Source organism: Suillus bovinus (genome assembly GCF_016758785.1).
Source record: "Suillus bovinus strain UH-Sbo-P2 chromosome Unknown EDB93scaffold_36, whole genome shotgun sequence".
In the NCBI taxonomy this organism is placed as follows: domain Eukaryota; kingdom Fungi; phylum Basidiomycota; class Agaricomycetes; order Boletales; family Suillaceae; genus Suillus; species Suillus bovinus.
The window spans coordinates 26,506-47,260 of NW_024542092.1; the positions used below are offsets into that span (position 1 = coordinate 26,506).

Below are 20,755 nucleotides of genomic sequence, written 5' to 3' on the forward strand. Positions count from 1 at the left end.
CCATCTGACGGTTCGATTCGCCGTTATGCCACATACATTTTTCATAGTCCGCTGTATTAAATGGAGCAAGCCATTCACAGCGCTTCTCTTGATGCACTGGATCGTTCTGCACATGATTTAATCAAAGAACGACTCCCCATCAACTACATCCAGACACCCGCAAATATGCAGTCAAGCAACTGTTCCAGCTTTCCTGTAGAGTTTCCCTTCTCCTGTGTAGAGTAGTTGTTTATGCGATCATCATTAAAGGCAAATTCAATCTCTGAGGGCATGAAGTCGAGAGTTAATGTACGATCATCTCTGAGGGCAGACTTGATATGTTCGTATGGTGAGATCGGAACAGCCTCGGAGGTGCGTGGTACTGTGATATCAACGAAGCCAGAGTCTACCGAAGAATTGAAATCACTATCCAGGATGATTGAAGAGTCTCGCACGATGTTGCAGGTAGTGATAGACTGAAGACGGTAATAGCAATGGCGATAGTTAGCATAAAAAGTTACATGGGCAATGAAATTTCCATCAAACGATGCTGTCCGGCAGCTAATAGCATATACTGATATTTGCACTCCACTAACAATACCCATCAGTCAACCTCGAGAGGCCCGGGATTCATAAAAAAGGACGTCTATTAGATGACTCACGACTACAAGAACGATGTAAACGCCCATGAATCAGAATCCGTACGGCGAGAGGCGCCTGATGCACCTCGGTTGAGGCCTCCTCCATTCCTCCACCGGCGTTCCCGTGAAGAGAAATGCATCTGCAATCGCTGAACCTTCAAGTGGATGCCCGACCCGATCAGCAAGATAATCTCCTTCCGCTGGTGCATCCGTGATGTTTGGCGGGTCCCGCGGAGGTTGACGTGGATGCATTGGCCCAGGAAAACTGACAGGCCAAGTGGGAAGATAACATATTTCCTGCAAGTACATCATGCTTAGTCAGCCGGGTAAGGAAAAAAGTCGTTTGCATCCACCTCTGGGCCGCAAGCAGGTCGGCATTTAATCCATATACTCCAGTCTAACCAAGACACCAGCTTCTCGATGTCTTGTCTCCAATCATTCATTATTTGGGTCGCATCAGGCTCTCCATTCAGTTTAATGGGGAAAAGTGTGTCGAGCCCGCTCATGACACCCACGGCCCACATTTTCGTAGTGACCCGACAGACTTCTCTTGTTGTCTCTTCGACGGCTTTCAGCAACAAGTGTTCCGAAGGCGTCATGAAAGGTATTTGGTCTATCATCGCAGAAGTGTGTGTTGTGGCGCATAGCCTGAAAATTGGAGATGCCCACTGCAAGGCATCTACACCTGAAGCGCCTGCGCTAGGGACGATAGTGGAATCCAATAGGTACGGCGTGAGCATAATACGGAGCTGTGTTTGCGTGAGCTTCGCTCGCTGGAGGACTTCTTGCGCATCTGACGAGGTGAAATTGAGGAGATATTGCATCAACTCCAGCCGATCCGCATATCGATCAACGATGACGTGGGTGAGGGCCTTCCAGTCTATACCGCTTCCCGGGTCTGATCGACTGATGACTTCGGTGAGCTTTCTCTTCACCTTCAATATGTCGTCTGATGATATTCCGAGTACCCGGTGGTCCCACCGTTCAAGCCCTGCGCGAACCTGGACGAGGGAAGGTGCCAGTGTGATGTCGTACAGTGAGACAAGACCAGTCAGGTCGAGCACGATGCGAGATTCTCCTGGGTAGCTATTGTGCCATGAGCCAGAATGCATGACTTCAAATGTGCGAATCCCTGCGTCAAGGAACATACATCATCAGTCGTATTGAAAATACGGGAAGAAAATACTGACACATATCAGAACCCACTGGAGGAAATGGAGGGCGAGGGGAAGGAAGGCTAGGAAGATCTTTGTTTTCGTCCTTCGATGAAAGTCGGACATGCACGAAAGATACTACCTCGACACCAGCCGTAAAATCACACAACATAACTTCACTAAAAATCCATCAGTCGGAAGTGCGACACAGAATAAGAGCATGCGCACAAATCCATTTCCATCCTAGAAATATGAGGATCGGTTATGTACCATGGCGAAACGAGTTGCTAACCTGGCGAAACCGTCGATTCCAAGCTCCTCTCCCCACCTGCAGAGATCTTTAATCCGTGGTTTTTCATCGAAGTATCGCTCGGGTAGCACTTCTCCCCAGGCTAGTATATCCTGTGTATCCATTGTACCCTCGGTGACCTTAGCAGCACTACTTCCATCGAAGTACAAGACTTTCAGAGAACGCGTCGCTGCCAGCGTGAGATGCCAGCCATTCCCATCCAGTCCAGGAGCAAAATTCATGGAATGCTCTGGGTCCGTAGCGGTCCATTCTGGCTCACTGGGTATCGCATTGCGGCTAGTGCCGTGATAGAGCAAAGTACCGGTTGGAACCACTCCAGGTACTATGTTATGTCCTACAAAAAAGATAAGACGTTTTTCCAGTCTCAGAAAGCGGCGGAGACGTACCATTACGATACCGAGTGTTTGGCCAGAGTTGCAGGAGTGAATAGACGGTGTCAAATATCAAGTTCCCTGTCGCGTTCTCGGCAGGACCTTCGTCAAATCTCCATTGCTCAATCTTCGAATCGAAACCATATGAATGTGGTTTGTCATTATGCAAGTTGGTGATACACAAGGGTTGAACGCAAGTTTCATCAGTGGTTTTAAGAGGAAATTGGCCCTGTAGTGCTAGAGCTGCCGACCCTAGGCTCAGAGTCAGAGCTGTCACTGCGAGGGAATGAGAGCGCATTGTGATGAACGCCTGGGTGTTATCACATCTTTATCAACGCATTTCAATGAATGCGCCGCGATATAGTACTTGTTGCTGCGGCGCTATAAATATATTGATTCTGGATTCTCCGACAGAATTCTTATCAGACGCGGGGCCAGTTTGGTCTCTATATGGCCGACATGGCGATGTAGTTGTTCGGTTGGGTGGTACTTACACAAGGTAGAGCTGCAAGCTAGGTGAAGAACAAATCCAGGATGCAGCGGAGATCACTGAAGAAAGAATGCGAAGGTCGCGCCCATCGCAGTAACTGACAAAGAGGATTGATGAGAGTATATGTCGAGCACTGATCATCATATAGACAGCGTTCGTGAGAACTTGGCGTGGACAAGTTCAACGCCGCAGCTTTGCGGCACCACTCACTTACATATAAGTACCTCTGCAGGACTGCCATAGATATTCCTTCGTACGGGACGTGCCATGTCTGCACATTACGCACCTCTGCCAACCCAGCAGTCATCACGAGATGTCGATCGTGAACTCAACGACGCCTTTGAGTCCGATGGCGATGATGAGGATTACATTGACTCAGAACGCAATCGTCCGCGTGCTGAGACCTTTTCCTACGTCGCAATTCCCCAAAAAGACGCGTCTGGTAGTACGACAGTTCCTGGAACTTATGACTTTGAGCGGAATTACGACTACGACCGCCCGCCCCCTGGTTCTCCTCCACAGCCTCTCGCATCTGCTCTACCCAATGATATAGGCAATTCAAATGGCGAATTGCCAACCTCTCCTTTGGGAACGACATTACCACGACCATCATTCTTGCGCAGGGCAGTTGGGGCCATCTTACCTACTCACTACGTCCGTGTACCGACCCATGAACCACCCGTCGGGGTGAGAGGTGGAGGAATACAGAATGATGGAGTGTTCTCGAATGTTGTCGTCAAACCCGCCTCCTCAGTACCAATACAAGCTGATGATGGCAGCATCTACATGGTCCCTGAGGAGACGCAAGGCACTGCTCCACCCGTATGCCTATACTCATTCTCTAATATACCTCAGCTTATTATTTTTCAAGTCTTATGCGGCAGCCCAAGCAGATGCTGTTCCCCCGTATTGGGATACAATCATACATGCTCCTTCCGGAATGGACACCGATACTGGGATGATCGTCGGCGATCTTCCCTCGGGCTCCATCCTCACTTTCATCTCGAACCTCTTCGTCTCGTTTTTATTCCAATTTATCGGCTTCCTCCTAACGTACCTCCTCCATACCACACATGCCGCAAAGTTTGGCTCGAGAGCTGGCCTTGGACTAACGTTGATCCAATATGGATTTTACTCTCGTACAGCGGTCAACATATATCCTGCGCCTGATAGTAATGGCGATCCTGATGTCCTCATGCTATCCTCCCCGCCTTCATCTTCGGCCCCCGTGCCTCCAGAGAATACCGTTATTCTCAACATGTTTTCACGAGAGTGGCTATCATTTATTTTAATGACTGTCGGTACGCGTTACCTGTCTTCAGTTTTTCCGTTTCCTTACCCTGTCTGGCAGGCTGGTTTCTGCTCCTTTCCTCTTTGGTCGGTTTTTGGCGCGTAAAGAACTGGGAATGTGCCATCCGCGCCTCAAATGCACACGAACCTCAATCACCTGAGGATATCGCTCGTGATATCGCGACGAGGAGAAATATTGAGCAGGCGTTCAACATCGCACCGCTTGAAGAGAGCGAGCGCACATCTCTCGGCTCGCCTTTCACAGTCACGACACAGCAGGAACATGCAGAGGCAGAATTGCGGGCTGCACATCTATTGTGATGACTTTGTTGTTGTATAGTATGCTTTTGGATCCGACCTTTTGGACGCGAGAGGGTGATGCAATGATATGTATGTCTCGTCTTCCTGCTCTCCTTACGATACCATCACCGGTTGTTTTGCCTAATTAATTATCTGAAGTACATTGTAATTTAAAGTATGGATATTTCTGCCAAATTTTCAAGCTGCTAGTTTGTAGGGCTTGTCGACTAGTCGACCGTCAATCAAAGCTTGAAGGACGATACACAACACATGCAAATGATAAGACGGTAGGAGCGAATCACCTTGATGGCAAAACTAAGTGGTATCCATAGCATCGTCTCTCACCTCCTCTTGAGGGGATGTCTCCTTCTCCTTCCCCTTGTTACGTCGTTTGTTGCGTTTTCGAGATCGAGGCTCTGCGACGCTCCCAGTCATGCGTCCAAGTGAATGACCGGAATTTTCCGCAAGTGCTTCATGGTGAAAAGAGTTCGCACCGACAGCAGGAGCCCCTTCCGATTGTTCACTGGCCTTCTGCCGTAGCTGAACCTCCTTGAATCGGATTCGTCGTTCAGTAACGCCGACGTGCGTTACAGCTCGCGTATTTCTTTCGGAATCATCTTTGATCAACAGAAATGTAAAAATTAATTTGATGGACAGAACGTTTACATACTTTTTCCTTCCGTGAACAAAAGCTCCGAACCGAGGAGCGTATCATGCCGACCCCTGAAGAAGGAGCCAGAAAGCTGCAGAAATGGCGTAGGCGTATCCAAGCCCTTTTTTTTTTTTGCCTTGTAGCGATGCCTATAATATATGGGGTTTTATGCTTACTACAAGCCTATAGGTTGAGCTGCTGGGAAGTAGGGTTGGCTCGACAGTGCCGAGATCAAGCGTGACATAGAATTCTTCGTTGTCTGATGAATATTCTTCATCGGGACCAAAGGAATCCACTTGGCGATACCCGGTGAAGGGGCATGTTGTAGCCATGATGATGAGGGCGCTCTAGGCCTGTCGTCGCTAGTACGTGACAGATATGATATATGAAGAAGTAAAAAGTCAATCATTGTGTTTAGATTGTTTGGATCCAAAGGTTTTGCCAAACAAACCAATAGTCACGTGCTATTTGAAAAATTGTGTCCAGAAGCTACGTTAGATATAATTTTCCATCAAACTGCTACTCGAACTTCTGAAGGATGAATATACGCCAGACTGTTCTGTCCTTTTAAATGGAAGAACCTCCGTCTCAGCTGGCTGTTACAGTTCTTCCAGTCTTCACCTGCGCCGATGATCTCGGGCCGTGGTCGATTTGTTCCAGAAGAAGCCGTTATCTAGCTAAGTCTACGATGTGTAATGCGAAGGATGGGTCAGTACTGGAGCACAGGTGGACAAGAAAGGGTTACTCAATGACCCAAATGTCCGACATCACTTCCTGCTTGGCTTTAGACACACTTCATCCTAGGCCCTTTTCTGAAGGCCGATGATCGTTGTAGATCCAAATGCGAATTCATCGCTACCTGTTCTTCGACCATACCTTTTTTCCTTGAATCGAAGCTTCTTTTCATCCATGCGCTTAGGGCGGGTTTGTTCAAGTATTCAGTGGCCCATATCTCCCCGATGAATGAAAGTCTATGACAACGCTTCCAACTTGCAATCCCAAAGTGGTAGACTTTTTATGGAAAGCCAGACCGCCCACCGTGCTAGGCCTAGGCTTATTTTCACACACATCGTTGCCAGTGAAGATGTTCGCACAGTACATATAACAAGGAGGAACAGGACCCATGATGAAAGGTCGGCAGAGGCAAACTGTTCTGACAGATTTTTAAGATTTTTGTCTAGATGCCACATGGATCCTGCGCTCGCGCGTTCGCACCGATGTTTTTCCATTTCCTAAAATGATTCGAACCTGCGCATACGTGGTGCCTTCTGATCAGACTACAAGACAGTCAATGGGTGGCGTCACCGTGGACTACAGCCGGATCTTTTACCGGAGGCCTCGCCCTGAGCTTTACATAGGCAAAATATTCACCATCGCTATACAAATATTCTGATTCAGCACCCTCAAGCCTCCCCCCCCTCGTCATGGACAGACAAGATCATGATGCATATGACGACCCAGAGGCTCCCTTCATTCCTACATTGGCTACCAAACCACGTCCAACTAAAGGCATAAAGTTTTCTCCCAAAACGATATGCGCTGCTCTGGCAGCTATATCCTTGCTCGGCATTGGATTTCTCTTACTACACCAGCCCTCGAGCTATATTGAAACACAAAATCCGCCTTCATATTTCGCTGCCTTCAACTCGCAGTCATATCTTCAAGGTCCGCCCACCCAACGCTTTCGAGGTCAGTTAATCAGCGAAAATTTCTCTCCTATCTCACAATAATCTCAGACAACCTTCGTAACGACACAAAATACATTACATCGTGGACTTCAGCGGGATGGAGTAAGTCGACTTCAGCCAACTACCACTTGTACTACTAATCACAGTTACTTGTTAGCGAATGACGTGATGACCTATGTAAGTCGATCATCCATTTTTTTTTACATTGATCCTGTTCCTCACAAATACTAGGGCAATTTAATCTACCTGGCACTTATAACAGAGCGTATACCCATAATTGCGAAATTCCTCTCTTCTCATATCGACCCAAGTGAACCTCCATTTCCTTTTGGGGAAGTTTTTGACGTCCCTCGGCTTAGCCAAGCCATAGGGACTCCCCTACTTGAATGGCAGGAAGTAAAGGACTCGGAAAGTCAGGTTCTCGATGATATTGGTTGTTGGAGTGTTTGGGAAAGCGTCGAAAGGTACAAGGAGGATCCCCGTCCCCGTGACAGTCCCAGCATAAATCGGCTCAAGCTCGGTGAGACAACTTCGAATATCTCTAACCAGTCATTAACTACTTGAACACAGATATCTCGTGGACGCGAACCCCAGATTGGGTCAAACTGACACCTCCTGACGAAATAGACGACCACGCGTCCTTTTGGTCACTCGCAACACTTGGGTTTCCAAAGGCTCGCTCCGACAACCTGGGATTACCAAATCGTCCTTCTCCTCAGCATCACGTTTCCCTTCCCCCGGATGATCACTTACTATGCTTTGATTTGCTTTACTTCATAGGCGCACAACGTCCATGGGAATGGGAATCGGATTATTCTCCTGCATGGAGATTTGTAGGCCAACACATGCGATGGAACGCAAGCATAGAAAGGCTTGCCGATACGCATGCCCGACGTGCCATGAATGTGCCAGTCGGTGAACCAACACCTCCCGTGAGTGGAATTTTCGGGTGTAGGTTGATCCGCAGATCTAACTTTCCATAGTATATTTCCGTCCACATACGGCATGGTGACTTCCGCGATCAGTGTCATGGTCTTGCTTTGGATCAATGTTTTGCCTCGTTGCCCATCATTGCACGCAGGGTATCCGAGGTGCAAGAGGAGCTTCGCACTCAAAAGGGGATCGAGGTCACGCATGTCATCATGACGAGTGATGAGCTTGACCCCGAATGGTGGTCGGAGGTCCGGGCGTTGGGCTGGACGTGGGTAGATTACGTGAAAGAGCGAACAGAGGAGATCTACGGAAAATGGTGAGCTGATCAAATGCTATCCTCTTCCATTCTCATGATAGAAACTTGTTGTTCCTGTTGCCAGGTATCCGGTGTTCCTCGATGCGATCATTCAGTCAAATGGAGCGGGCTTTGTTGGCACTCGTGGCTCCACGATGTCCAATCTAGCTCTTCGCAGAGTGCAGACGTGGCATGATGGACCAACTCGGATCGTCCAATGGGGGTGGCCGGGCGCTGATAACCATTGACGTGATTGGAAATTCGGGATGGTGGAACCAAGAGACCTTGCGCTGCAAAAATCATTGGCCGATGTGATTTTTGTTTTTCCAACACGCTCAATGTCCGCCTGGGCCAGAGCTCGAATACACAGCTGGAGTTCGATGTATTCATTCGTTTATAGTACTGGGACTGAGGTTCCCACACGCATTTCGTTTATCTGCTGTTCAGGTGCCGAGGACGTTTTCCCGACCGACCAGACCTCAAACTGAGACTTTTTACGATACCATTACGCACTGTCATTAGGCTAAACCTACAGTGGCGATAAACAATCTTTAATCTTGATAATAAACCGAGCCGTGACCATCTCCTGCTCTAGTTTTCAGTGACATTTATTGTAAGAGGCGCTTAGGCTCTGTTTTCTCCTATGCCAGCCCAGGTTGCCAGAATCAACATCAAGTACGACGAAGGCTTTGTCACCACCCGTGGGTGCCAAATCAAGAGATGAAAGCGCCGCATCGGCACGGGTGGTATAGGGATTTTTCACATAATCTCGTGCACGTGTGGCATCCGCAAGTTATGTATTTTGGCCGTATTCCGAACCAGGTCATGTTTACTACTCAGTCATCAGTGTGCATGGTCACATGGGGTCTGCGACCGTTGTTCCAGCTTGTATGAAAATGTATGCCTGAACTCGGGATCAGAGGATGGTCGGGAAAGAAAAACGGCGTCACAACAAAAATCGAATGCAGAATGAATAATAAATATTAATGTCCTTGATCATTACAATTCATACTTGATATACAAACAAATACCATGCATATAGTTTCGAGTTATCCGTTACGAATGAGATCTCATCCGTCCAACTAATCTTTCAAGCTTAGTGACTTTTTGATCATAAGACATCTGCACAGCACCGGTCAGTACTTGAATCATTGACGCGAGATAAGAGAAGGGACGTACACGTAAAAACTGGAACAGCTTGCGATCTCTCGATTGTTGTCTTTCGACACAAATCGGTTGTGTTTCGTGAATGGTCAGATGAGAATCATCGACATGCCGAGGAGGAAGTGGAATAGACGCAGCAAGAGCAGATAGGTAGGATGAGGGAGAGGCGCTGGTAGAGTCATGGATGTCGGTCGACTCGGCGTGCGGGTGGTGCGTCGTGAAAGTAGAGGGAGTCTTTGAAGTCTCATAGACGGCAGCAGCGACGGGTGAATGACCCAGCCAGGATATGTCGTTCCATGCACGAATCGGCTTTGGTGCCACGATCTGGAAATGGGTGCCCATGTTGCGCGGCGGATATATTGGTGGCTCGCCGATAGCTCCATAGTCGTGATGCTTGCCTGTTGGGATATAAATTTCATCGTCTTCCCGACGCCATTCGTCCCATTTGATCCCGTTTAGGCGACATTTCTCCTCATTTCCCCAGGGACAGGTGATCTCGTATGGAATGCATTTGGATGATTCGTCGCATTGCACGGACGAAGACTGAGTCGAGCTAATGGTCGAGGGAGCCGGTAAATCTTCGTGGACAGCTGCCATGACAGTAGTAAAATGATCCACAAAAATGTCCTGCTCCCTTGCTAGTGCATGTCGCCAGTAATTGACGAAGTAGTCCGTGTAGGTAGGAGAGCGGTCTAGGAAAGACAGGTCGAGCCACTTCGAGGAAAGGCTAGCAAGAGCGTTCAGAGACAAAGGGTCGCATGCGCTAGCATCTTCAAGCAGACTCGTAGCCGTCTTCCTTCTGAAAAAGCGCCCGCGCTTGGCATGCCTGCGCTTAAGTTTCTTGGTAGATGAATTATTGGAGTGTGCAGAAATGCGGGAGGCGTCGGGTGAAGTGTCCCGAGTGACGATAGAGAAGGAAGACGTGGCTTCGGCGCCAGAGACGCTGGACCCGTAGAGTGAATGTAAGGTGGTAGAGTCGGAATTCTGGAGCCTGCCAGAAGTAAGGTGCAGCATGTCGAAAGCCATGAGTTATGAGAAGTTGAATGGATGTGCAAGATGGTGTTGTAAGTCAAGTTGTAGAACGATGCGAAAGCCAGAATGCGAGATTAAATACCTCGACCAATTTGCATGGGATTAAACTGAGACATCCGAGCGACGTCATGCATGATCAGAATTGAATGGAAAGCTGCCCCCTAGTCTGAATCGTAATCACTCAACTGAGACATCCGTACTTGCACGTGGATGCACAATCTACACCCAACAGCTTACCTAGTCGGCGCAAAGGAATGATTTCTCCATGGTCTGACCATGATGTCCCATGGGAGACTAAGCGAGACCGTGAGCGCAGGTGCCAAGCTCAACCAGAGGTTCCGAGGCATGCCATGCTTCTCAAACTGTCACAAACTGGCGGGTGACTGGAGGACGACCTAAGTTATCGTAACAGCGTTGAATAAAAACATCGAGTAGTTGGGGAATCAGCGCCAGCGCTCAGCTCGCTGCTGTGGTCAGTCAATGATGTCGGAATGATGAATGATGAATCCTTCGTGAACGCCATTAGCCACAGACTCTTCAAGCACGGCAACTTCCGCGCTGTTGCGTAGTATGGCTCTGCCAGCACCTTCGCCTATTCATCTGCTACGCTCACATTCCAGCGCAGTGAGCACTCTTTTCATTTCGACGGACAATGAGAGAATCTACTCTGGAGACACCACAGGACAAGCTATCGTCACCTCCACTCGTTCATTGCGACCACTCGCATCATGGAAAGCTCACACCGACTCACTGCTGGGCATTGAAGAATGAGGTTCTCAAATCGTAACGTGAGTAGCTGTCTTTTTCGTCCTGGCATTGTCTTCTGATGCTGTGACTAGACATGGGAGGGATAATAAACTCCACGTTTGGACGCGACCCGAAGAGTCTGCTTCCATCAGACAAGGACCTGCAACTTTGTCAGATCTATCAACACCAACGATATGCTACTCTATGGATGTCAACGCTCTCAACTACTGCAGGTTCTCTCTAGTTATCCTAGCGGGAGCGGGCGCGCAGGAAGGTCTACTTGCCGTTCCGAACCTCGTGGAATCAGCTCTTGTGGGTAATCTCTTTGGTGTGGGGTACGGCGTGATCTCAGTACGAACTGACCAGGCAGATATCTGGTCACTTCCATCTTGTCAAAGGCTCCACGCTGCTATAGGTGATCCACTAGACACCTCCGCAACAGCCTTTTCGGATGGTAGGTCAGGCAGCAAATCCGGGATCATCATGTCAATGCACCTTTTTTACTCTGCGTTGTCTGCACCATCGTCCTCTACGTCGACAAGAGAGCTGCGTCTATTATGCGCATACGAAGATGGGAGCGTTGTCCTGCGAAAGCGAACTGCACCCGAAAACAAACAGACTGTCGAGGGCCGTGGACGGGAAGTGGTGTGGAAATCCAAACTTCATGTAGAATCAGGTTCGTTGTATATGCAACATTTGCATGGGATTCTGACACGTTGTTTTAAGTGATGGCTATGGCAGTTTCTTCAGACTGCACTCTTGCTTTAACAGTGTCTGCAGACCATCTGGTGGGACGATATGATCTTTTGGTTGGTGTCCGAGTAGCCCTGCATGGATTCCCTTAAGATTCTCAACAGACGACCCAGGAAGTGACCTCAGAATCCACTCCCGCAGGAACCGCATTCAAGACCAAACATCCAGGAAATGGCGCTATTGCCATACGGAGTGACGGGAGAGTATGCGCCATTGGGGGATGGGACGGCAAGTCAGTTGACCAGATATCCATGCCATCTGGATCGAGCTAACTTATAATGCAGAGTGCAATTATACTCGACAAAAACATTAAAGTTGCTGGGAACCCTTGTGCACCACAAGCAAGGATGCCAGGCGGTTATTTTCGCCTCTCACATCGATCGTGTACTACTTTGTGGGGATTTGAAGGAGGATGACTCCTCTAGCGACGAGGATGAAATTACTGTTGAGGAAAAGCATGCCCGTGGTCGGTGGCTGATTGCTGGTAGTACAGACGCGAAGGTGTCCATTTGGGCGTTGATGAGTTTCGAGAAGACAAGCACATAAGTTAAACCGATGCCCATGGTAAGATGAGGACATGGCTTATTTTTACTGTAATTGTATTTTTATGCGTCGCAAGCAGCGTCTGAAATAAGCGGGGACTGCTTAGGCCTCCTGATAGCGGGAACAAACATGACCACTATAGAGTTCGTCGAAACCGAGATGAGTGACAAACTAACACCACAACCTCTTAGTCACTCACCTCGCGCATCCGACAATCTACTTGGATTTGTTTCATGTTCAATCAGCACTGAGCACCTGTCAGTCGTTGTCAAGTCTCTTACAGATGTCCCTGACGTGGACGAAGAGCCTTTGCCTCTCCTTGAAAACCAAAGGGACCAGTTTTTTTCTTCAAGGGCATTACTACGCGGGTGGCCGCTCCTAGAGGTATGTTTGTTCTTGGCTAAAACAGAGTTTGTTACTTACTGCACGATAGACGCATCTAATCACCGCCGGCTGGATGAGCTTGCTGAGCTGAATGAACCAGGAGCTGCAGGCAGCTCCGAACATTCTCTGAATACGAGTGGTGACCTATAGAGTTCGGTGTAAGCAACATGAAGTAATGGTACTTGCCACTTGGCCAGTGGCCACACATCAATTTGCTTCTGGGTTAACCCATTTATAGACACTACTAGAAGCCCCGCCGCAGCACATTCAATGCATTGATAAAGGCTCGGATGCCCTAACACCCAGTGGTCATCGATTTATCACCATGCGCTCTCATTCACTCCTGGCAGCTCTGAGCCTAGGATCGGCAGCTCTAGCACTACAGGGCCAATTCCCTCTCAACACTCAGGCTGCTGATAAAACTTCAAGACCCTTCGATATCACCAACTTGCATAATGATAAAACACATTCATATAGTTTCGGTTCGAAGACTGAGCAATGGAGATTTGACGAAGGTCCTGCCGAGAACGCGACAGGGAACTTGATCTTCGACACTGTTCATTCACTCCTGCAACACTGGCCAAACACTCGGTATCGTCATGGTACGTCTTCGCCGTTTTCTGATACTGGAAAAATGTCTATTTTTTTTTTCCGTAGGACATAATATAGTACCAGGAGTGATACCGATCGGTACTTTGCTCTATCACGGCACTAGCCGCAATGCGATACCCAGTGAGCCAGAATGGACCGCTGTGGACCCAGAGCATTCCATTGTTTTCGCTCGTGGAAAGGATGGCTGGCACCTCACGCTGGCAGCAACGCGACCTCTGAAAGTCTTGTACTTTGATGGAAATAGTGCTGCTAAGCTATCCGAGGGTACAATGGATACACAGGATATATTAGCCTGGGGAGAAGTGCAACCTGAACGATGCTGGGATGAAAGACCACGGATTAAAGATCTCTGTAGGTGGGGAAAGGAGCTCGGAATCGACGGTTTCGCGAGGTTAGCGACTCGTCTCACTATGGTATATGACTGATTCTCATACTTCTAGGATGGAAATGGACTTGTGCGCATGCTTCGATTCTGTGTCACGCTGTCGACTGATGAACCTTTAGTGAAGTTATGTTGTGTGATTTTACGGCTGGTGTCGAGGTAGTATCTTTCGCTCATATCCGAAATTCACTGAAGGACCAAAGCCCTCTCCCTCCTCCTCCGTCGGATTCTGTTTCCTGTCAGTATTTTGTTCCCATGTTCCAATACGACTGACGTTTTATGTATCTGTGTGCAGGGATTCGCAGATTTGAAGTCATACACTCCGGCTCATGGCACAATCGCTACCCAGGAGATTCCCGCATTGTGCTTGACCTGACTGGTCTTATCTCACTGTATGATATTGCACTAGTACCATCCCTCATCCCGGTTCGCGCAGGGCTTGAACGGTGGGACCACCGGGTGCTCGGAATCTCGTCGGAGGACATATTGCAGGTGAAGAGAAAGCTCACCGAAATCATCAGTCGAGCAGAACCTGGAAGTGGTATAGACTGGAAGACCCTCACTCACGTCATCGTTGATCGATATGCAGATCGGCTGGAGTTGATGCAATATCTACTCAATTTCACCTCGTCAGATTCGCAAGAAGTCCTCCAGCGAGCGGAGCTCACGCAAGTACAGCTCCGTGTTATGCTCACGCCATACCTATTAGATTCCACCATCGTCCCTAGCGCAGGCGCTTCAGGTGTAGATGCCTTGCAGTGGGCATCCCCAATCTTCAGGCTATGCGCCACAACACACACTTCCGTGATAATCAACCAAATACCTTTCATGACACCTTCGGAACGCTTGCTGTTAAAAGCCGTCGAAGAGACAACAAGAGAAGTCTGTCGGGTCACTACGAAAATGTGGGCCGTGGGTGTCATGAGCGGGCTCGACACACTTTTCCCCATTGACCTGAATGGAGAGCCTGATGTCGCTCAAATAATGAATGACTGGAGACAAGACATCGAGAAGCTGATGTCTTGGTTAGACTGGAGTATATGGATTAAATGCCGACCTGCTTGCGGCCTAGAGGTGGATCCAAATGACTTTTCCCCTAGGCCAGCAGACTGAGCATGATGTACTTGCAGGAAATATGTTATCTTCCTACTTGGCCCGGCAGTGCCCCCGGGCCAAGGCATCCACGTAAACCTCCGCGGGACCCGCGGAACACTACAGATGCACCAGCAGAAGTAGATTATCTTTCTGATGAAGTCGTGCAGACGCCGATGGAGGAATGGAGGAAGCCTCAGCCGAAGTGCATTAGGCGCCTCTCGCCGTACGGATTTTAATCCATGGGCTTTCGCATCATTCTTGCAGTTGTGAGTCACTGATCTGATAGATGTACTTTTTTCTATTTACCCCGGGCCTCTTGAGAATCACGGATGGGCATTGTTGGTGAAGTGAAAATACTAGTATATGTTAGATATGCATGTGGTAGCCTAGACACCTCCGAGTCATCAAGGTATACGATACACCACGTCTGCAACGTACGGTGCACTGGCAGGTCCTCCGTATATCGATTATCCGAGGTAGAAACCTATAAGCGGCGCTCTCTCTGTCCTTTACGAAATCGATAATTGGATACATGATCTGTGCGTTTGTTGACTAGATCTGTATTCTGGGAAATTTGGAATGAAGCACACTGCAGACTCAAGACGCGCAAACCTTCAAAAACCTGTTGAAATGAAAGACCCAGCGACGCACCAATAACGAACCAGATTCACTGCTGGTAAGGACGATATACTTTCGTGAATAGCAATGGAATGAAGAAGCGAAAGGGAGGTGGATCGCATGTCAACTGAAGGGCTTGCAGGAAGTTCGTCATATATATAATTGCTGAACTACTAGCAAGATTAACTGATCATGATAGTTACAGCAATGAGCATCGGGGTAATAGATATTTGGGAGAGGCCTATAAATATTATTGTACAACATACAAGGAAAATACCGGGGTTGGGCAAACAGGCGGAAATCTAGTAAGTCCGAATTCGGAAGTTGCGGCATTTCTTGAAAAACAAATTCAAAACAACTGAGTTCTGATCGTTCATGTTATTAAAAACAAGGAGAGGATAAATAACTGCCGCTCACTCACACATTCAATCAAACATCCCCATTGCCATCCAATAATCCACCCACTGTGCCGCGTCTGCCGAAGACAGTTCCTTCAACTCCTTCATCGTTGGACTGGCGCGTTCAGCTACGGAGGTGGCGAATAAAGTCATGCCACCTGCTTCAGTGCCCATCTCTCCAGACGCCCTGATCGCGATGTCTGATTGAGCCATGGAACGCATGAAGTTGAGAAGCTTGATAGCAGGCTGTAATTGAAAACTGAATGGAAAACGTTCCGATCAACTATCGAGATACACGTACGATACGCTTCATGGTCTCTTCGCTCAAGTTCTTGGCGCTCAATTCGAGCTTATTGAGCCACTCCGAGAATGGCACAAGAGGTAGCGGGTAACTTGTTACTTTATGCTCAACCAGGGCGTCCGCCATGGGCTGTATCAACATGTTCCATGCGGTCGGTCTCGGATGAACCAGATTCATCACGATGGGAGGTTCTTCTTTCGCGAAAGCTACATCAAGAATAGAATTTGATATGGCGTGGGGAGGGATCCAAGACACAAACTGAAACGCGCATGTCATGAATAGATACCCTTGATAGTGATGAACTCACTCCTTTAGCTTCCGGAAGTGCGCCTAGGATTACACTTGACTTGACGATGATCGGTACCCAGTTTGTCGTGGACCAAGCTCCTCGCGGGGGTCCTCCTGATACTTGTCCAATTATGAATGATGATACTGGCAACTTGCTATTGACGAGAACCTTATCGGAAACAGCATTCGTAGAATCCATGCCCTCCCAAATAGCTTGTGACTTACCCTTTCCGAAACATATTTGCTTGCGCCATAGCCAAGACCTACTGCAACCCCTGCATCATATTCTACTTCTTCAGGGAATGGTCCTTTCGCTTTATCCCAACTTTGAGCAGATGAGATGGAAGATGCGAACATGAAACGTGGCTTTGGATGACGCGGAGAAGATAGTGCCAAGTCTATAAGATTCCGCGTTCCCCGCACATGAGTGTCGAACGACGAGAGCGCCAGGTTGAAGTCAAGTCGCCAAGCGTTGTGAATGATGACAGTGACAGACGTGCAGATCTACGCTATCTTCAGTTAATTCAGTGACACCTGAAATGACGCAAACCTTTTGATATAGCTCCCTATCCAGACCTAGGCGATCATCAGATGTATCAGTTTCCACATACACTAGTTTTTTTGACTGAAGCAGGTTAACATTTAAACCGCGATCTTTGAACGAGTCCTCCTGTCGTTGTTGAATGGATGCCCCCTTTGACGGGCGATTGAAGGCATATACCACAGACACATCCTCGCGCTGGAGTAGGTCTGCAAGTAGGTATGACCCAAGACCACCCGTTGACCCGGTCAGGACAACCACATGATTGCTTTGGTTGCATCCATTGACTAGAGCGGTGTTGACCTCTGTGACAGAGTCCCCTAATCCGACTGAATACTTCCTTATCATGTTCTCGATATCAGCCTTGGCATCGACGGTACTTGTACCATTTCGTTGCAATACTGCATCAATGACGCTTATCGCGAGCCGGCGAATTGAAGGACTTGAAAATATGATGTTCTGGTCAATCCGCGATGCTGATGCCTGAAGGTCGCGATCTGAAGATGAGCTGAGAGAGCCGATAATGCGGTTTTTGAGGAATGTCGCGGAGAGACTAGATGTACGGAGTAAGCAAAGCACTGGCCTTGCTAGTTTTCGACCAACCTGTCAAAGCCCTGAGCAAAAAGGTCTGCTTCAGGATCAACTGCCTTGTCGGCGTTCACAGCAGCAGCGTGGACCTTGAGCCATCCCTCGACGTCTTCCGCAGTCCAGCTTGTAGGCAAAGGTACATCGGTACCTGCTCTAACGCTGCCCTCCACCTTTTCATATCTGTCGCCCGTGAAGTCTAGTTGACAGAGTGACGAATGGATACTATAGTATGCTCACAGTGCATTGATTTCCTTCTCGTACAGCTTGACGGTTGCTTTCTTTGTGACGGTCCCTTTCCCAGCTCGAAGCATGGGCTTCTCACTGCGTGTCACAAGAATCATCTCTTTGAAGATCCTGCTGAAGGCAGGAGCCTCTTTATTCGCTTCCTCTATGTCCGTCCTTCAAGAACATTTTCAGACTCAACAGTAGCATACGATCTTTTAGGGGACTTACCACACTCGATTCCTAAACTCAGCAAGTTGTTTCTCATCATCAACGTCAATTTCGCACCCTGCTCGTGGTTCTATGAGGACCCCAACTTGGTTCCGTCCACGGCCGAAGACGACGGCGCCGGCTACGTAGGGGTTGACGCAGATAATGCCTTCCATGGGAGCTGGTACTGTCTTCTCCCCGGAGGAGAGTACCAAAACGTCGTCCATTCTTCCTACGCTGCAAGGAAATGTCAGAAAACATAAATATTGTAAATTTTGATTTTACATCTTCCACAAACCCTCTATCGTAGGGTGCTTGATGAATACATCCGAAGTAGCATAACCTTTGACGTCCGGAAGATTCTCCACTGACACTTGATGCGTTGGGGTTGTCTGCGAGAAAATGTTCAACGCTGAGGCAGTGCTTACAGATCAACTCGGACACGCACCAAAACTTGACATTCGTATGTGCCATCGTCCTGTGGAGCCCATCTGATCTTCGAATTTGGTCCAAATCGCATCCATTCCCACAACATTTGATCGACCGAATTTCGGATGGAATAAGTGAGTATACCAAATTCTGTAGCGCCGTAACCACAAGAAATCTTGACCCCCGCATTCACCAGGGAATTTCCCGCCTTAGGCGCGAGAGGACCACCACCATAGGCCTGCATTGTTATCAACGAGTCATTCCTTGTCACAGCATTAACAACAAACTTACAATATATACCAGGGTTTTCAGAACATCGACAGCACTCGGCGAAAATGCCCATTGTTCCAGAAAGGCAGGCACGACTATCAAAGCGTTCGATTTCGTCTTGAGTATAGAGTCCAAGATATTTTGCGAGTTCGGTACTACGGGGGTCGCCAAGGGATCGAGGAGGGATGTAGGTGGGTAAATAGACGCACTGCTCAGGGTGGCGATGGGGGCAAACAGCTGAAAATGTATACCAAGGGTATGGAATGATGGCAAAGATGCACCACAGTTGCGGATGGGAACAGGAAAGTCGACGAGGTCAACCATACATGCTAACGTCACTCCTCTTAACATTGTCCGCTATACAGGTTATTTAATGACTCACGCGTTATGCACCAGTGGATGGCAGTCAGGTTACCTATTGGAATGGGTTTGGGAAAGCCAGTGCTGCCAGAGGAGTGCAAGTAGAATAACACATTGTTCTCAGACAACGGCAAACGTGGGAAAGAGTACGGGACAATATCCTCAATTAGAGTTCCACTAACGAGCGAGGGGTACAGGTGTTTCAGCGCCGGAATCTCGTCGATCTGCAGCTGACTCGTTTGAGTTACAGACACAAAACTCGCTTTGATTCCGTCGATCAGGGAAGCAAGAGAGTGCTGAGTCGTGATCAAACGACGGCATCCTGTTTTATGCATCATGCTCGTGACTGCCGCCACGGAATTACGAGGGGACATGGGGAATGGCTTGAAATATTAGCAGTGATTAGAAACCCGTTCATTTAAAAAATCTAAATACATACAACTAGCCCAGCGAATATTATACCCATGAATACCGTCTGGTAAAGAAGGGTGTCGGAGTTCGCGATGAGGGCAACCACTTCTCTGTCTGCGCCTGCACAGGCTGGCCTGATTGCCTGGGCGGCCCGATGACAAGCTCGATAGAAGTCTAAATGTGAGATAGAGACCAGGCAATTGCCGTCAGGTTTGTCGTAGACAAAGAAGGGGACGTCCGAGTTATGCTGCGCATTGAATTCCACCAATTCAGGGATGGACAGAGATCCATCGAGGGGAGGGTAATTGACCATGATGAATGATTGTAGACGCTAAGGCCGACTCGATCGTGCACGAATAAGTAGTCATTTTCAAGCGGCACCTTGAGGAAAATCCCGCGGGGATTGATTGTTAGGTATCGCGCCAATGGGGAAGTAAACAAGGCCGTCTATTCCGTTATTATCTATAGACCATCTATCAAGAAGGCGGCGCTGATGCTGATCTGATGGAGGCAGCTGTGCCATTCCGAGTGAAGTGGCAACGTAAGAAGGTAATGACAATATCTCGTCAGCTGTCCAGCATCGGAGACGCCAAATCTCTTTCGGACCAAAAGGGGTATCGGGGGTTGCAGTCGTATGATGCGAACCTGTACTTCCATTATGTATACAGGCTCAGTATTAATATTCCTAGCCAGAACAGGAAGGTCGGCGAGGTTGGGCGGCGGTAGCGCCTCCTGACGAGAACTTTCGCAGGTTCAAAACCGCTACCATGCCCGCCATCCTAGCGCTGCTCTTACCCTCCCATAAGGATGAATGCAGCAGATACTGAGAACGTGGTCTATCTCGCGACGCCCCGACTTAGGCTTTGCTCGTCAGTCACTACAGATATCCCCAGTAGGACTGCTCCTTGTTCGGCTATAGCATCCGAGTGACCCGACCCCAGGGACTCCTCAATTGATTGAGCGAACTGACAGGGAAGCGTAGCCCGCGCCAGAAGCGTTCAGCGGGGCGCGATCGCTAGCTAACCACTGCCTCCTTGCTACTGCAGGGGAGTACAAGTCCTGTTGCACGACTGCAATCGCGAAAAAACGATCCGGCCAGTGGCATCCAGTGGCCATGACCCACCGGGGCAGCGTACGGTTTGGCTGACAGAGGCAGGCAGGCGGAACCGAGCTTTGCCGCAAGGTTGGCCTTTATCTATAATCCAATCACGAGGACTGCGCACCATAAGGTACATTAATTGTCTTTGACATTGAGACTGTTTCGGTACCTAATACTGGAATATTTCGGATCCATGCAAGTAGAC

At 48.6% G+C, this 20,755-nt stretch overlaps 8 protein-coding genes across 8 annotated transcripts; 4 read left to right on the top strand and 4 right to left on the bottom strand.

Moving 5' to 3' along the window:
* Positions 1-360: 360 nt before the first annotated feature.
* On the bottom strand, positions 361-2,982 carry EDB93DRAFT_512028 (uncharacterized protein). The gene is made up of 7 exons (XM_041456588.1): positions 2,471-2,982; positions 2,067-2,418; positions 2,003-2,017; positions 1,811-1,953; positions 974-1,752; positions 642-917; positions 361-570 (listed from the first exon to the last, which is right to left on the bottom strand). The coding sequence occupies exons 1-6, from the start codon at positions 2,751-2,753 to the stop codon at positions 672-674; spliced, it is 1,818 nt and encodes a 605-aa protein (XP_041306623.1). The 5' UTR covers positions 2,754-2,982; the 3' UTR covers positions 361-570; positions 642-671.
* Positions 2,983-3,212: 230 nt separating this feature from the next.
* On the top strand, positions 3,213-4,556 carry EDB93DRAFT_1104750 (uncharacterized protein; the record flags this gene model as incomplete). The annotated part of the gene is made up of 3 exons (XM_041447440.1): positions 3,213-3,767; positions 3,817-4,246; positions 4,297-4,556. 3 exons carry the CDS (start codon positions 3,213-3,215, stop codon positions 4,554-4,556), a joined length of 1,245 nt encoding a protein of 414 aa, XP_041306624.1.
* A 294-nt stretch (positions 4,557-4,850) lies between these two features.
* EDB93DRAFT_1251389 (uncharacterized protein) lies at positions 4,851-5,519 on the bottom strand (the record flags this gene model as incomplete). Its single annotated transcript, XM_041453148.1, has 3 exons — positions 4,851-5,152; positions 5,206-5,308; positions 5,364-5,519. The coding sequence occupies 3 exons, from the start codon at positions 5,517-5,519 to the stop codon at positions 4,851-4,853; spliced, it is 561 nt and encodes a 186-aa protein (XP_041306625.1).
* Positions 5,520-6,611: 1,092 nt separating this feature from the next.
* EDB93DRAFT_1321520 (uncharacterized protein) lies at positions 6,612-8,580 on the top strand (the record flags this gene model as incomplete). The annotated part of the gene is made up of 7 exons (XM_041454938.1): positions 6,612-6,876; positions 6,924-6,977; positions 7,033-7,052; positions 7,107-7,362; positions 7,425-7,807; positions 7,859-8,124; positions 8,189-8,580. 7 exons carry the CDS (start codon positions 6,612-6,614, stop codon positions 8,349-8,351), a joined length of 1,407 nt encoding a protein of 468 aa, XP_041306626.1. The 3' UTR covers positions 8,352-8,580.
* Positions 8,581-9,159: 579 nt separating this feature from the next.
* Positions 9,160-10,293, bottom strand: EDB93DRAFT_1251391 (uncharacterized protein; the record flags this gene model as incomplete). Its single annotated transcript, XM_041453149.1, has 2 exons — positions 9,160-9,225; positions 9,283-10,293. The coding sequence occupies 2 exons, from the start codon at positions 10,291-10,293 to the stop codon at positions 9,160-9,162; spliced, it is 1,077 nt and encodes a 358-aa protein (XP_041306627.1).
* A 658-nt stretch (positions 10,294-10,951) lies between these two features.
* Positions 10,952-12,488, top strand: EDB93DRAFT_1287941 (uncharacterized protein; the record flags this gene model as incomplete). Its single annotated transcript, XM_041454530.1, has 5 exons — positions 10,952-11,082; positions 11,139-11,722; positions 11,773-11,855; positions 11,913-12,031; positions 12,084-12,488. 5 exons carry the CDS (start codon positions 10,952-10,954, stop codon positions 12,343-12,345), a joined length of 1,179 nt encoding a protein of 392 aa, XP_041306628.1. The 3' UTR covers positions 12,346-12,488.
* Positions 12,489-13,051: 563 nt separating this feature from the next.
* EDB93DRAFT_1087320 (uncharacterized protein) lies at positions 13,052-15,051 on the top strand (the record flags this gene model as incomplete). Its single annotated transcript, XM_041446036.1, has 6 exons — positions 13,052-13,328; positions 13,384-13,729; positions 13,779-13,793; positions 13,843-13,958; positions 14,016-14,794; positions 14,851-15,051. 6 exons carry the CDS (start codon positions 13,052-13,054, stop codon positions 15,049-15,051), a joined length of 1,734 nt encoding a protein of 577 aa, XP_041306629.1.
* Positions 15,052-15,858: 807 nt separating this feature from the next.
* EDB93DRAFT_1087258 (putative aminoadipate reductase) lies at positions 15,859-19,764 on the bottom strand (the record flags this gene model as incomplete). Its single annotated transcript, XM_041446034.1, has 13 exons — positions 15,859-16,077; positions 16,133-16,390; positions 16,419-16,589; positions 16,646-16,924; positions 16,971-17,514; positions 17,565-17,729; positions 17,787-17,948; positions 18,003-18,218; positions 18,267-18,373; positions 18,430-18,648; positions 18,702-19,009; positions 19,063-19,423; positions 19,480-19,764. The coding sequence occupies 13 exons, from the start codon at positions 19,762-19,764 to the stop codon at positions 15,859-15,861; spliced, it is 3,294 nt and encodes a 1,097-aa protein (XP_041306630.1).
* Positions 19,765-20,755: the final 991 nt, after the last annotated feature.